Source organism: Podarcis tiliguerta, assembly GCF_965153285.1.
Source record: "Podarcis tiliguerta genome assembly, chromosome: 3".
NCBI classification, from domain to species: Eukaryota; Metazoa; Chordata; class Lepidosauria; order Squamata; family Lacertidae; genus Podarcis; species Podarcis tiliguerta.
The window spans coordinates 110554364-110570796 of record NC_139536.1 but is presented as its reverse complement, the minus strand read 5'-3'; the positions used below and the strand labels follow the sequence as shown (position 1 = coordinate 110570796).

The 16433-nt window shown below is 40.1% G+C and overlaps 1 protein-coding gene across 2 annotated transcripts in view; it reads left to right on the top strand.

Annotated features, from left to right (window-relative positions):
- MATR3 (matrin 3) overlaps positions 1-16433 on the top strand; it is a 30808-nt gene that overhangs the window by 3365 nt on the left and 11010 nt on the right. The window contains exons 2-6 of one of the 2 annotated variants that reach the window (XM_083435318.1): positions 3409-3508; positions 6523-7577; positions 12110-12171; positions 13982-14023; positions 15666-15766. In XM_083435318.1, coding sequence (XP_083291444.1) covers positions 6684-7577; positions 12110-12171; positions 13982-14023; positions 15666-15766 — 1099 coding nt within the window. In that variant the 5' untranslated portion in view covers positions 3409-3508; positions 6523-6683. The remainder of the gene's footprint in view (positions 1-3408; positions 3509-6522; positions 7578-12109; positions 12172-13981; positions 14024-15665; positions 15767-16433) is intronic. The other variant, XM_083435319.1, reaches the window with a different exon arrangement.

Below are 16433 nucleotides of genomic sequence, written 5' to 3'. Positions count from 1 at the left end.
CTGGATGTTACTATTGTATCACTTTGATGAAATAAAACTCTGGTGCTCCTCCTACCTCTTACGTATTTTTTAAGGAAAACAGTGGCAGTACAGTGTATAAATCTCAAGGCCACTTGCAGCTGTGAGGCAAACATCACACTGGTGCTAATAGAAGATAAAAAATGGTATAGGTGATTTGACAGTATTTTTTCCAAGCATAGTAATTCTATTTCAGCAAAGCATTTTCTGAATTCTGGATCTGAAATTTCAATAGACGTTCTAAAAAGTATTTTTGCCACTCAGTAATATCTATTTGGCACCAGGTTGAGGTTTGTCTTGCAGCTACATTGAGGTTTTTTTTGCCACTTTCAGTGTTTCTTTTCTTGTGCAGATTCTTGTAACCATGATTCTGCAGTACTATCGCTTGACGTTCTCAAATGACATTCCTTCAGGATTCATCAGAAGTTACTCTGTTCTGAAAAATCTAAAGTTTTCTTTTCTCAACAAGCCTCAGCTTTACTCCAGAATGTCCAACTTTTCCTTTGTTTTTGTGGGGAGAGGCCATTTTTTCGGAATTTTTCAGATTTCATCTTTTCACATCTGTGTTTTTTGGTTATCAAGGGTGCTGGGTTTGAGACATTATTTGGTTAACCATACTCCACAGGTTTGAATAAACCAACGTACATATTAGCAATTGGGTCAAAGAAGTGGAAGGATCAAGATTACATTTGGGGGTTACAGAGAGCAAGGGTCTTGCACTGGCTTGGAAACAAGCATTTTGATTGGGGGTGGAGAGCTTGAGGGCATACCAGTGAATGATTGGATCATTTTCTTAGGAAATCTGTTTATTTTCCTCATCAGGAGGCTGCACTACTTTATCTGTTTTTTCATTGAGCCAAATGAATACCAAGAATTCTTGAGGATACACCGAATGTTACTGTGTATCTTGAAACCCTGAGAGGAATATGCCTGCTCAGGGATGCTACAAGCAAACCATTCTTTCTGCCCTCTACTCCCAACCAGTTTTGTGTTTTTGTTTTCCAGCTGGCACTCAAAGCATATTGTGCCTTGTGGAGGTCCCAATTGAGTTACAAGGGGAGGGGTGCCCCTTCCTAGGTCTTTCTGTTGCCTTTCTGCATATGTTGCAGTTCACCAGAGCATGGTGATTTCTCCCTCTTGTTTCACAGTGAGCGTATTCTGGCTCCACTTTTGCTAAGACTCATCACTACCTTAGTTTTCTGTTAAAGGGACTGAGGTATCTGTGAAGTAAATAAAGTCTTTAATTTAACCACTAATAGAATCCATTGCTTTCTAGCCTTGCATAATTCTTGGTAAATATATGCATGGGCTTAATGTAGAAATGGACACACACTAGACTGCACTATAACTATATAATATCTACACACTTATTCTACTATAGCTAATTTTTTAAATAGTTTGTACTTAGGCTGTCCCTAGGGTTCCAGCCTAAAAGCCAATAATTGCTCTGCACAAGGCTTTCTTAGTTCTGTTAAATAGATATTCTGATTATTAACCATTATTGACCACTTCATTATGGAACTTGCTCCTGCAGGAAGTGAACTTTACTACCTCAATTGTTTTTAAATGGATGCTAAAGAGCTGGTTGTTTGCATCTAATTTTAACTGATTATGGGCTGGGCTTTTAAGCATAATTTAATTGCTGGTTTTATTTATATTTACTATTTTACTGCTGGTTTTTATTGGTTTCTTTTTTAAGGTGATCTGAACCACCTTTGAAAGGGCTGTGCCAAAGATGAAGAAAGAACTGAATGTTCTTGATTATGTTTAACTTACAAACATTCGCATAAAATTATTTGCAACTCACAGATGGTGATGGTTAAAAAATATGGCTGTAACTTCAGGTGTTTGCATGTGAAATGCAGTTTCTTTTTCACAGAGACATATCACATCTAGAAGATACAACCTCAACTGATAATTCCCATTTTAAAATGGGCACAATTAAAAAATAGGCTCCTATGGTAGTACGCAAGATTTGATAAAATATATAAGGCTGACAAAATTAAGTTAGTCTGTATTCTGAAGAGCATTTCCTCTCTTTTTTCTTTTCTTTTTGCATAAGACATAAAATGATGCCATATAGAATGTATCTTTGTCTCTCATACTCCATTGAGATGTAAATTTTCCTGTAATTAAATTCTCTCATATTATTATGTACATTTTGCTCCTATGAAGTTGTCACTTTCCAGTTTTCAGCCAGTTCTATTCTAGCAGCTACTAGCAATGCCCCACTTATGTGATGCATCTCTTTTTCAGGTTCTTAAAAACTATCTAGTGATGTTATTCCAAGATCCTTTGCTAGATGATGGCAATGGTGTATTTTATGTTCTCAAACATATTTTTAGAGATCTCTCTAATAGAGGGACTGAATCACCACATGAAGATCTTGTTTCTCTGCATCCCTTGCAGATCTGCTTCTCAACCTTAAATGGCGTGAGGTTCCGTCATGACACTTGACTAAAAGAGTACCTAAATACTGGCATTTGACTACTTTCATTCAACGTGGGAGAGAATTTGGCCTCCTATTTGTGTTTGCCTCTTTCTCTGCCTGAATTCACATCCCAGCATGCTCTGAGCCATGTAGATTCATCACAATTCTAATTACTTGTTTTTGACAGACTCTCCATTAAAAGCTTGCATCTCTTGTAAGACAAGTATTTTTTTGCAGTTTACCCTGTAGTGCTTCCCCTTAACAGCAGCTGTATTCAAATTCGTTGGGGATTCAAGTACTACTACTACTTCAAGATTTCTGTTCATATGAAACGGTGAAACTGTTGTAGAAGTTGAATCAGATTCTAAACTTGAAAAAGTTTAGCAGCTCCTTTCTCAAGGGAGTGTGTTGGGTTTGACAGAGGCCCATCTAGTCCACCATTCTGTTACCACAGGGGCTAACCAGGTGCCCATAACCAGGACATGAGTGCAGTTGTCCTCTCCCATTGTGATCTCTAGCACCTGGCATTCAGAGAGATTGCTCTGATACTGAAGTACGTAAGCCAGTATGACTAGTATCCATTGATAGCCTTATCATTCCTCCCTGTTTTTAGGGTACTAGAAGAAATACCCATAAGAATGCTAAAGATATATTCCTATTTTCTTTCTAGTTCATATTCCTTAATCATTAATACGTTTCAAAATACAGTTAGGCTGTATTCCAATTCTTCTTACCTGGGAGCAAGCCCCACTGAATTCAGTCAAACTTCTGAGAAGATATGGTTAAGATTGCACTGTTAGCTGAACCACAGAGAAGTAATATTGGCCCTATTTCTATGGGGGTATTGTCCCTATTGTCCCTATTCCCTCTTCCCCAACTCAATTTCTGTCAATGCACTACCTCTTTTTAGTGTTCTGTTTTTAAGGCTTGTTTCTCTCATATCTTCTTTTTCTTTGTAGGTTAACATCGCTTTCATAATAAGCCTGAGCAGTCGCTCCTTGTGTGGAAACCAGGCTGTGCAGTGAAACCATCTGCTGTCCAGCCCAACTCTGTCAGGAGGTACTCTTCAGATGCTCCTGGGCCTGATACTGTCCAAAACCTTCAGCAGCTAACTCAAAGCAGAGGTGTAGAGTTCTGAATTTTGTAAGGAACATAACCAGCCTTGCAAATAAGTCTGCCCATTTATATGTGGACTTGAAAATACTTCTCAGAATCCGTATAATGTTCTTATTTTAGGCCTTTAAGGAACTGTTCTGGGGTTGCAAAAGTAAAAATCAAAGAAAAACACACAATTGGCGGTGTTTCTACCTTGAAGTAATTTCAGAGAGGTAGTCATCCACACTACAGAAAGAGGAACACATAGAAAATCCAGCCTGCTGAAACACCTGAAAAGGTGCTTATTGGCTCAGACTTGCACTGTTTTAAAATTTTATTTATTTATTTATTTCATGTCTTTGAATCTAAAGGTTGACATCCCTTTCCTTTATAACTGAGCTTGAATATCAGGCTTCTATGGTTACTCTCACCTTTCTTCCAAACGAGCCTGTTTACATTTTATCAAAAAGAGCTTTTGGTAGTAGGGCTTTGCAGGTCCACTGCACCCTCCAGGGCTTAATGCAAGTCAGGCCTTGTAGTGCAACGTCCCAGCATCTTGTTTCTAATTCAAGGTTCTGTCTGAATAAATCTTGCAGTACCAGGGCACCTATGTATCTGCAGAGCCTTCCTACATCACTATATAACTGTAGATGACCCATGCACATCTACAAAGATGAAATGTGTGGATTTAAAAAAATCATGATTTAGGCCCCTTTCTTTGATTCTAGCCAGTTTGTTAACTACAGACAGCTCTATGCATTAAATTAATAGGGTTGTAGTCAACTAATATATACTCAGAGTAAATGACCCAATGAGATTAATGGCCATGACTAACTTGGGTTCATAAATTTCAATAGTTCTACTCTGAGTAGAGGTTAGTTGCCTACAACCCATAGTTATTTACTAACCTTTGCTGATGACTTAAGTCTCAGATCAAGCAGGATTCTGGGAAGTTAGGTGGTGAGCTATTAAATTACAAATATTCCAACTGACCTCTGTCATCGCAGGTAACAGAATCTGAAAGACAAGCAGTAGCTTTGCTTCTGCAAGGGAAGGTGCTGGCTATATAATGCACATATGTACAGAACGCTAGCCGGGCTTGGTAGTGATCTTTTTAATTCATCTACTGTGGCTGGCACCTACTAGTCTGGGAGTGAGTCACTTGCTCAATAGACTAGTGGTTGTTTACAAGCCTGAAAAACTTTTTCTTGTGATCAACAAAAGTTCTTGTTCAAACTGTGTGTGATGCTGTTGCTGAGCATGAGATTGCCAGCACCTCATGCACACTTGTTAGAATACCATTTTGCTCAGAAATTCTTTCTGTTTGGCCACTGGTATGGATGGTATTCTTTTCACTTGACATTTGCTCTCTCTTCTACTTCTGTTGACATCTGCTCTGCACTTGCAATATCTGGACCATCCTTCTAGTTCTACACTTGCATCAATGCTTTTCAATTGTTCCCCACCCACATGGTACTCAATTTGACAAAATGTAACTGGACGTTACAGTGAAAATTCTCATTACTATAATAGTGACACAACTGGTAATCAGTTAACGAGAAGTAACCATTTGCATCACAGTGTTTGAGAGCTGTGTGTTAAAATAGCCCCTGTGCTATCTCTTCGCAGGTGATAAAAGTTGCATGTAATACAGGTTTTCAAGCAATATAAATATCCGTCTATATGGTTTAGCGTCTTAACACTATCAAAGTTAATCAGATCTTTAGTAAAACATTTTCACTTATAACTGAAACATAATAGGTAATTCTAAGAAAATGAACATTTCATTAAAACTTGCCTGACGGTTTTGTCATCTTTCCCTGCTAATTGGAGAACTGACCACGGAAAACATTCTTCTGCCCATCCCTAAACTGTTCCTCTGTAGGTAGAATACTGAGTATTAGAAGACTGCAGTTAGTGGGATTTTCGGAAGTGCCTGAGTAACTTGAGGCCTCAGTTTTCTGTGGAAGTTTATAAAACTTTCACTCTTGGGTACTTTAGAAAAATCTTCTCTTCTTTTAAGATGACTTTGTAGAGAGACAAGTGGGCTTCTTAATGTTCACTGTTGGCATAGGAAGACCTAGAAAAGCACTGCAAGAATAAAAAAGGGCTTGTTAAAAGAATAGTCATGTCATGGGAAACTTACTACCACCTGTGGCTATAGCTTACAGTCAAGTCTCATCTGAAAGATAACAGTTGAACAACTTGCTTGATTGGAATAGTGCCATAGCATTTCTCTTCTTTAAACAAAATTGTAGTTTCCCAATTCAAGTATTAATGAGGTCTGGTCTTGGTTGGCTTGAAATCTTAGCGCAGACTAATGTGCCATGTTCACAATGTAATGTTAAAAATATGCAGGTACAGTTCATATGTGGTACTAACAACATATAAACTATTACTTGAATGAGAGGTCTTGTGTGCTTCTACCAAACTTTAAACCTGTTTTCCTTCACAAATCTTATAGTACTAATTCAGTTCTACTGAGTGTAAATTATTTGGTCTCACTTAGTAACTCTTTCATTAGACACATGTCCAGATATCAGCCACTCCTAAGTTCCTGCTATCATTTCCTCTATAGGCTTAATGTTCAACAATTTGAGTTACATTTCTTGGTTCCATGACTGGTGTATTGTCTTTTTCCTGGAATCCAGAGCAGTAACATAAGATGTATGCACCCTGCTATTCAGTAGGGGGCTTGAAAACAGACGGTTCTGTACAACCAGTGCTTGAGAACAATTTCTCATCAAAACAAAAGTGCACATTGATTGGCAACAATTGGTGCTTATCTGGGGGGAAAGCTAGATTTTCACCTGAGGGCTATGTATAATAGGGTTCTGGGTTGCATCTTCAGTCTGTTGACGTTACATAATAAAAGCCATGTAAGATCTTAAATTGGTTTTAGATCAACATGATGCATACATTTTAAAACTGCATCTTCATAAAGGGATTTATGACTAAAACTGCTTGTTTTTCTACAGACTTGTCTGGTGTTCTCAGCTTGAAGAAGATCTACAGTCATTATTGATCCCTTATCTTGGCGTTACCTTTTTGAAGTGAAGTTTACCTAGCTTTCTAGTGTGAGCTTTCTTTTCAGACATCTCTAACGTTTGATCCATAATAGACAATCTCTAGTTCAGCAATGTCCAAGTCGTTCCACCAGTCATCTCTAAGTAGGGATTCCCAAGGTCATGGACGTGACCTGTCTGCAGGAATAGGCCTTCTTGCTGCTGCTACTCAGTCTTTAAGTGTGCCAGCATCTCTTGGAAGGATGAACCAGGGTACTGCACGCCTTGCTAGCTTAATGAATCTTGGAATGAGTTCTTCATTGAATCAACAAGGATCTCATAGTGCGCTGTCTTCTGCTAGTGCATCTTCCCATGCCTTACAGTCTATATTTAACATTGGAACTAGAGGCCCACTCTCTCTGTCTTCTCAGCACCGCGGAGATACCGAGCAGGCCACTAACATTCTGGCCAGCTTTGGTCTGTCTGCTAGAGACTTAGATGAACTGAGTCGTTACCCTGAGGACAAGATCACTCCTGAAAACTTGCCTCAAATACTTCTGCAACTTAAAAGGAGGAGAGCTGAAGAAGGCCCTTCACTGAGTTATGGTAGAGATGGCAGATCAGCTGCACGGGATCCACCGTACAGAGTTCCTAGGGATGATTGGGAAGAGAAAAGGCATTTTAGAAGAGATAGCTTTGATGATCGTGGTTCTAGTCTCAACCGAGTGGTTGACTATGATCATGGAAGTCGTTCTCAAGAGTCTGTTTATGACAGAATGGATTATGAAGATGACAGATTAAGAGATGGAGAAAGGTATAGGGATGACTCTTATTATGGTGAAGCCTCGCATAAGTATCGTAAATTTGACAGTGAGTATGAGAGGATGGGTCGCGGCCCTGAGAGATCTCTCTTTGAGAAAAAGAGAGGTTCTCCTCCAGATAGCAATGTTGAAGACTTCCATGGACTCTTACCGAAGGTCTATCCCCATCTGTGCTCTATCTGTGATTTGCCTGTTCATTCCAATAAGGTGAGTTAAGCATCAGATGCTTATTTTTCTTTACTTTGTAGTCCCTGTTGCTTGTTTCTTTGCCTCAGTTTCTATGTTCTGATGACTCGCACAAAGGACTCAAAAGAGTTTGATACGTGGTTTATTTTCAGGGCGTCATTAGCAAACACATTAAACCAGGGCTTTACATTAATATTTGTTTCACCCATATGGCTTAACTGCAGGGCAGTTATCATCTAGTCTATTTTATATTTTGCATCTGCATAGTCTCTTAACTTAATTTGGTGCAGAGGTTTTTCGTTTTGGTTTGCAGTTATTCAAGAGGCTAGATTCAGCATTCCTTCCCATCTGTCTTGATTGCTGATTGATTTGTAGTTAAGATATGTCCTTGCACAACTCTGCTTTTTCCCCTCTTGTCCACGGCCAGCCAGAAAGCTTAATGTAGAGTCCTTGAAAAGAATTATAGGATTGCAGCTCACATTTTTAAATGAGTTCATTCTTTTTAAAAGTCACTTTAAAAACTGTTTTCATACTGTGTCTGAGACTTCTCATTTTTTCCTCCCCTTTCACAACCTTCTTAAACACTTCAGAGTCACTTTTTATTATTACATATTGCATCTATCCCTTTTTAAAATCTCAGAAACATCAGTCTGCTGCTGTGCTATATCATGCTCTTGTTGGCATTCTCTACTTATAAGATTAGTTCCTTATTAAAATGTTGATCCAACTTCATTCTTCGTAATTAGGTTCTTGAACAAAATAGCAAGTGTCCTAGTGTAGCTGAATTCAGATTTTCTGTTTTATAAACTAGTCATCTATTTGTCAATTGGATACTGTCCTTGCTTTTATTTTTTAAAGCATGATGCGTAGAATTCCAGGTAAGCATGCACATTGTGTTCTTAAGTTGGTTTCATTGGGTTGTCACTAATTTTATTCTCAGAAAATACCTTTATGAAACAAATCTGTTTTAGCAATAGTGAAAAAATGAAATGTATTTTCTCATCTTATTTACTGTTTGATTATCTACATATCAAAATTCACATTTTTTTCCTTACCAACAATACCTAATTTGAAGCCTTTATGGGTTACACTGAGGTGAATCTCAGATCTACAGAAGTTTAAAGGATGCAGTTATTTAAAACCCTAGGAACAGAAAATATCTTAAAATGGCATTTTTGTGATGTTCCATTGTGCACTTAAACCTACTCTTCTGGACAAAAGCTCTTTTCCTTAAAACATCTATTTCTCTTCAGCATATTAAAGTCTATAATTTCATTACAGTGTATATTCACTGATTGATTCAAAGGTTATACATTCTGAACTCTACATGCAGAATTCAGCTAATTGTTAAATGTTTAAAGCAGTTAAAGCTTTTATAGGACTGATTAAAAAACAAAAACCTTAATGGAAAATGTTGCTCAAAGTTGAGGAGACAGAAATCAATATGCAGTACAATTTGTTCTCAACTGAAGAAAACTTACGTTATAAAATTTGTATCTCATTGAAAGACAAAATGCATGTTAAAACACCTTTGTATTGTTAAAATTAAGAGCTACGTTGCCAATTTTGTTCCTTTGTGCAAGCAGTTCTGCTGAGGAGAGGGACACATTTTAAGGGGGAAATCTTGTAACATAGGTTATGTTAGACCCCCTATATACCTGTGGGTATAGGGCAGTATACAAATTTAATTTGTTTTTGTTGTTGTCTCTTTTTCTGGAAGTTTAAAGTTAACTTTGTAAATGGAAGCACTTATGCAATCAGCATGTGAAATTCTGGGAAATTTCCTAATACATGCATGACATGAATCAGGTTTTTTAAGTACTGTATTTGTCATCTTAAAAAAAAACCCCACTGACAATACAGCAAATTCATTTGAGACTGATCTAGCTAAAAACACATAGCCATGCTTCCAGGCGTGCCTGCCATGGGGCCAGATTACATATGATAGCTGGAAGAGGGGAATTAATTATCCTCCCACCCAGCACTTTATTTGCTGAAGTGCCATCTCGTCATTGTGGACAGTTTTCATCAGGGCTCCCCTTCCCCATTCATAAGATAAGCATGCACACCCACACACCCCTTTGTGTCTGGTGTGTGTGTGTCCAGTTGTCTGTCTATTGAGTGATATCCAGTGTTAGTCATACTCAGAGTAGACTTACTGAAATCGTTGGGCTCTGGGCCATTGATTTCAAAGTATGATTTAAATGGATGTCACCAGTCATGTCTAGTTGAACAGTTCAGCAGACAACTTCTTGTTTACACTTGTTCTGACTAGAAGAAACATCCGGTACTTATGCATTAGTGGGAAAAGACTGTGGCTGTTGAAGAATGTTTTATCTTTTTGGGGGGGGGGGGGAGAGGTGGGAAGTAACAGTTAATTATTCCTTACCTCTGTTAATCAAATATCGCTGCTAATACAATCTGTAGTGGGGTTAGTCAGGAGTGCTTTATTAAATTGAAGAAAGAACCAGGAAAACTCCCATTTACTCAGGATCCTCTGCTTGGTAATCAGACACAAATGTCTGGCAGTCTGTTGAATGCTGGCATTCATGCAGCTGAGCGGGGTATCCTGTTTTATATGGGAACCAAGTGTTGACGTCCTTTCACCGTAAATTGTGTGTAAAATTATAAGATGTAGTAGGCCTTCCGTATTTTAAAGTGGATATATTAAATGCCTTATGATCGCAAAAACAACAACATTGAATATGAGAAATTGTACCCATGAATCTGTAGCACATTGCTTTTCATGGGTCTGCCATTGACTGCAAATGTCCTATGGTTTGCAGGGGCCGGTATTGTACTTTATGCCACTTCTCAAGTTGGTGACCCCTGCCATAGACCTATCTAGCTAGTTACCATATTTACTCAAATGTAATTCTCACTTTTTTTGGCCAATTAAATCGCGAAAATTAGGGTGTGCATTAGATTTGAAGCCACATTTACATTTGCCAGCAAATACTTTTTTGGTTTCAAGGTTTTTGAAAATTTAGGTGCAAATTACATTCAGTGGTGCGTTGCATTCGCATAAATACGGTAATATCATTCCTGGTCACTTACCTATAGCTAACTGTGTTAGTCTTTAATGTTAAACGGGGATTAAAAGATAGTTAAGGAACTGGTTAATGTTAAAGCATGATTAGTATATGTGATTCTTTCTCCTTTTCATTACAAGCTGGTCTTATGAATGATACAACACAAAATAAGGCATGCTATCTTATTAGCAGAGTCTTGAAAATAATGAAAGGAATGTGCCCTCTTGCTGCATCTCTATTTTTTCTTCTCCTAAAAGTATTGTTCTGTGCAGCAGCCACAGTATTCAGTTGTTCCTCCCCAGCCTGGAAATGCAGCAAACTATTTATCTTAGTAGGGACGCTGGTCGCACTGTGGTCTAAACAACAGAGCCTAGGGCTTGCTGATCAGAAGGTCAGCGGTTCGAATCCCCACTATGGGGTGAGCTCCCGTTGTTCAGTCCCAGTTCCTGCCCACCTAGCAGTTTGAAAGCACATCAAGTGCAAGTAGATAAATAGGTACCGCTCTGGCAGGAAGGTAAACAACGTTTCCGTGTGCTGCTCTGGTTCGCCAGAAGCGGCTTAGTCATGCTGGCCACATGACCCTGTCTGTAGACAAATGCCAGCTCCCTCGGCCTATGGAGTGAGATGAGCTCACAACCCCAGAGTCGTTTGTGACTGGACCTAACGGTCAGGGGTACCTTTATTTATCTTAGTGGAAATGTACTTTTGCAGAAGCATTTTACACCAACAAAAGGCAGCCTTCTATTAGACTTGCATTGAAAACAAGTTTTAATAACTTCTAAATGTATATTCAGGTACGCTGCATAAAAGTCTGTTAAGGATGGCCAGAATGTGGGTTCTTTGAATCTTCTGTTTTATATCCTGATAGCTCCTTTTCCAACTGTTTGTAATCATTAGAATGCAAAACTCATAAGCAGTAGGTTCCATCCAATGGAGGCTTTGCACAAGTGGGGAATAACTTCAGTTTACACACAATGAGTTTCACTCAGTATTTCCCATTCACCCACTACAGCTCCCCTTGTCTCCTGAAAATCTGCTCTTGAAGAGTTGGGGACCCTCTGTAACAGTATCTGATACTATGCAGAGTTGTAGCACATACGATGTGAATTGGCTGCCTAACGTGCTTCCCACTGGCACAAAGCTACAATTGGATACAAACTAATCTGATGTTTGAATGTCAAAAAGAGGAACATAAAAGTTAGGCTCTTTTGTGCACTTACCTGGGCATAAGCACCACTGAACACTTGCTTCAGAGGATACATGGATAGGATTGCATAGTTAGATGGCTGATTTAACGCTCAGGTTTACACTTTTTCCAGAATACACTGGAGTTCTGATTGTCATTGTTTGGATGACACTTTTGGTACCCTTTTGATCATGATACGAGTCTTCTAAGATAAAGGCATTCGTTCACTTACACGTGAGAATTTGGTTGACTTGCAAATGATTCCGTAGGGTGTTTGAAGTAAGTTTCAAAATAACTTTGTTGTCGATAATTTTGACTTTGTACTTTTGCTGCAGGAGTGGAACCAGCATATCAATGGAGCAACACACAGTCGACGTTGTCAACTTCTCCTGGAAATGTATGGATCTAAATGATTTTAAATGTCCCTTTTTCATTGTAATTGCAGTGTATATTTGTTTCAGGAAACTTCAAAGTTACAGTATGCAAAGTTTGAAAACAATTAGCTTATTCAAACTGTTCCAGCAACAAACAAGACTAGATCACATCTTCAAGCTGACACTTGGCATACTATTTTAGATTTGCTTGAAACATTCCATGAAGCTATTTATCTTTTGTAGGATATTATACTGACATTTTTGGCAAAGCAATACAATATCTGCATTAAAAGCCCCAACCTTCACATCTGACTGACATCTACATAATTAACTACTTGGGGGTCCATATTAATATCACGAATAAATGTGGATGATTGGTTATGGACTTGGGGCTCTTCACCAGATTTATAAACATTTTACAGGTGATAGCCAGCTATGGCAGCCTGCCTACATACTGGACTTCCCATGTCTTTCCTCTCCCATGTGCCTCTGAAATCTGCTGTGGAGAGTTGGGGAACTGTAGGTGGGAGACCAGGAGGTCATGTCCCAACTGCTGGTGCAAAATTGGATCTCGCTCCATATCTTGTTAAACCACTCTTCTTTAAAGCCATCTATAATTATTATTATTCATTCATTCATTCCCCGCCCATCTGGCTGAGTTTCCCCAGCCACTCTGGGCTGCTCCCAATCGAGCGTTAAAAACAATACAGCATTAAATATTAAAAACTCCCCTAAACAGGGCTGCCTTCAGATGTCTTTTTAAAATAGGATGGCTGCTTATTTCCTTGACATCTGATGGCAGGGCATTCCACAGGGCCCTCTGTCTGGTTCCCTGTAACCTCACTTCTCGCAATGAGGGAACCGCCAGAAGGCCCTCGGCGCTGGATCTCAGTGTCCAGGCTGAACGATGGGGATGGAGACACTACTTCAGGTATACAGGACCGATATTAGCGACTATGAAAATATTCCATGGGAATCAGTCTTATAGATTAATGTTAAGGGGGAAATATATTGACGTGAAACCTGCTGCAAATCGGTTGTAATTGCATGACCCCAAGTTTTAACATGTTGAGTATGTGGAAATAATTTCTCTCCATACCCTTAATATAATTCTCTCATGGATAATAGTTCATTTTATAAATCTCCCAAGTCTCCTCATCAGTTTTCACCAGACTAAAAGTGAATTTGAGTATTCTGTCATAAAATCTCAGGGTGCATTGAGATGTGGCATTGATGTAAGCAAACTTACAATTCAGGTTCAAATGGTATACAGTATTCAGAATAGGTTACATTATTGCGATATCCACAGAACTCACTTCCAGGTATGTATGCAATGGATTCTGGAAGCTAAAGGTGGATTGTAGTGGCCATTTGGTTTCACATTAACTGATACGTTTCATCAGTTCAGATATATTTTAACAGTACCTTTCTAGTGACAGAAGCCTCTTTGAGCCAGTGGAGACTTCCACGAATGGAAGGGGGTGCAAGGTTCACAAATTCCTCCTTTCCTGTAGCCTCTTCCGTCAGCAAAATTATTCCCAAACACTCTGGAGCAAATCTGAGAGGCTGAAGAAGGAATAATCTGAAATTTTCTTACTCTTTCTGTTCATGAAAGCTTCTCTACAGAAACCTTTCATCAGCAAAGGGACACAATTGGGTATAATCCATCTGAAATAACATAAGGTTAATAATGCTGAGGGTTTTTTATTTTCTGAATACATTTTTTTTAAAAAAAATTAATGTGCTAAGATGGAAAATATATCTGCATAGTAAATCTCCAGCCACAATATGAGTTGCAGACATTGATCTTACAGACTTTGTTTTCCTTTAAAGATATCCTGAATGGAACCCTGAAAGCGATTCTGGACCTGGAATGTAAGTAAAAACTACCAAGTAGAAGGAAACAAGTTTACAGCTTCTCTCAATACCATGATACAGATGAGCTCTGGAGCTAGTTGAGTAGTTTCCTAGTATAGTACTGAGGTTCAGTGCTAGGTGATTAGAAAATGATCCACTTAGCTTGAACCTGAGCAGTGCAGTGGGGAGTATATTTCCAGAACAGCACACATGGAATGGAAGGGGGACATCATTCCCTCAAGCAAGCTGAAATGCTTGCGCTGGCAAAACAATATTCTACATTGAATTCCACCCTAAGCCACTTAGGTGGCATTCAACTACGTTTTACTCATGGTAGACCCATTGGAGGTTTGGTTCCTGGACCTGAGCTTCCCCACTTCCGCCTTAAAGTCTGCATCTACATGGCATAATAATGCCAGCACCTTGCAAAAATTTGACATTGCAGCATTTTCCATCTGAGCAGCAGCAGCCATGTATGTGGTTTTCTCCGCAAACACACTTCTCAGGAAAATCTGTGGGGAAGCCCCATGAAAGCCTCCCTTGACATTTACAGTACACTCCAAGGTTAGACACTCATGAATCAGCAGAGGTGGCTTTTAGGGGGAGAGAGTTGCAACACGCACGTCTTCTCACAGGTCTAATTACCGGCTGTAATGTCATTCACCCTGGAGTTAATTAGCCAGGACACATCCTGTCAAAAATAGATGCTGCTAGACCAAGCGTAATTGTGAATGGCTCTATTTCATTGCCCTGCTGAAAGGCACTGGATCACCTTTTAGTAATCAGAAGAGTTAAAATTGTCAGATATTCAAAATGTTACTCCCAGTCCATATCACATCCTTTTCTGCAGCTTCTCTAGTAATGCCAGTAATCCTCATGGAACAGTATTCAGTTTAGTGCAGGGGTCAGCAACCTGCGGCTCCGGAGCCACATGTGGCTCTTTTACACCTTTGCCGTTGCTCCGGGGCAGATACTAGCGAGGGGAGGAGGCGCATTGTGCGCCCCGACACTCCCCACTGTGGTGGGCGCTGTACTGGCTGTGACGTCGCCTTCCCGCCCGTCCGCTACATTGTAAGGGACATGTACGCTAGTCACTGCTTTGAAAGGGGGCATGTACGTTGGTCACTGTTTTGAAGGGGAGTGAGGAACACACACACACAAAAAGGTCACTTGTTAATTTAACGTTTATTTCTATGAGGAGGAGTAATTCTGAGGGTTCAAACAAAGAAATAATAAAGTGACAAAAAAGTTATTTTTATAATGACGAGTTTTGCGGCTCCCAGTTTTTTTTTCTTCGGAAACGGGTCCAAGTGGCTCTTTTTGTCTTAAAGGTTGCAGACCCCTGGTCTAGTGGAATGTTTTTAATATCGCCTGTTAGAACGTTTCCACACAAACTGCATGCATGAATATCGCTGTCAGAAGTGATGTGTAAATGGATTGGCTACAAGCTTATCTGAAATTTGCGTGAAGAGGCCTGCAGAGTAAATACCCACGACTATCTGCAAATAAAAATAAACTGTGATGTGGTGCGACTCCGGCTCGCCTCCTGTTGACTTTTAGTCTGACATCTTTGCATTTGTATTCAAAACTAGATTGAAGATTATGTAAATATTTTATTTGAAGGTTAATGTGGATTCATTTTTTGTGTGTGAACTTCCAGGGGTGATCCGTTTATGTTGCAGTCAACAAATCCTGCCCCAGGAATTCTGGGGCCGCCACCGCCACCATTTCATCTGGGACCGCCACCAGCTGGGTCAAGAGGTAATATTATGAAATGCATCTTGAAGTGGACTCTTAAACTTGTAGTTCCTGGCTATATATAGTATGCTTTGCTGGTCAGTAGGGAATTGTGCTGTGCAAATATCTTAAGATCCAAGTGTCAGGGATAAGCAGGAGTCCAAACGACGGGCATGGGGGCAGGAGGAGGATCTGGGGAAGGTGCCAGTGATTTGCGTGGTTCTATGCCACCCTTGAGGGACGCGGGTGGCGCTGTGGGTTAAAGCCTCAGTGCCTAGGGCTTGCCGATCGAAAGGTCGGCGGTTCGAATCCCCGCAGCGGGGTGCGCTCCCGCTGTTCGGTCCCAGCGCCTGCCAACCTAGCAGTTCGAAAGCACTCCCGGGTGCAAGTAGATAAATAGGGACCGCTTACTAGCGGGAAGGTAAACGGTGTTTCCATGTGCGGCTCTGGCTCGCCAGAGCAGCGATGTCACGCTGGCCACGTGACCTGGAAGTGTCTCTGGACAGCGCTGGCCCCCGGCCTCTTGAGTGAGATGGGCGCACAACCCTAGAGTCTGTCAAGACTGGCCCGTATGGCCAGGGGTACCCTTACCTTTACCTTTATGCCACCCTTGAAGCAGAGGAAAGAGGACAAGGCTGGGCAGTCAGAGATGGGGGAAGAGAGGGTGGGGACTATTGACAAAACCTATTGG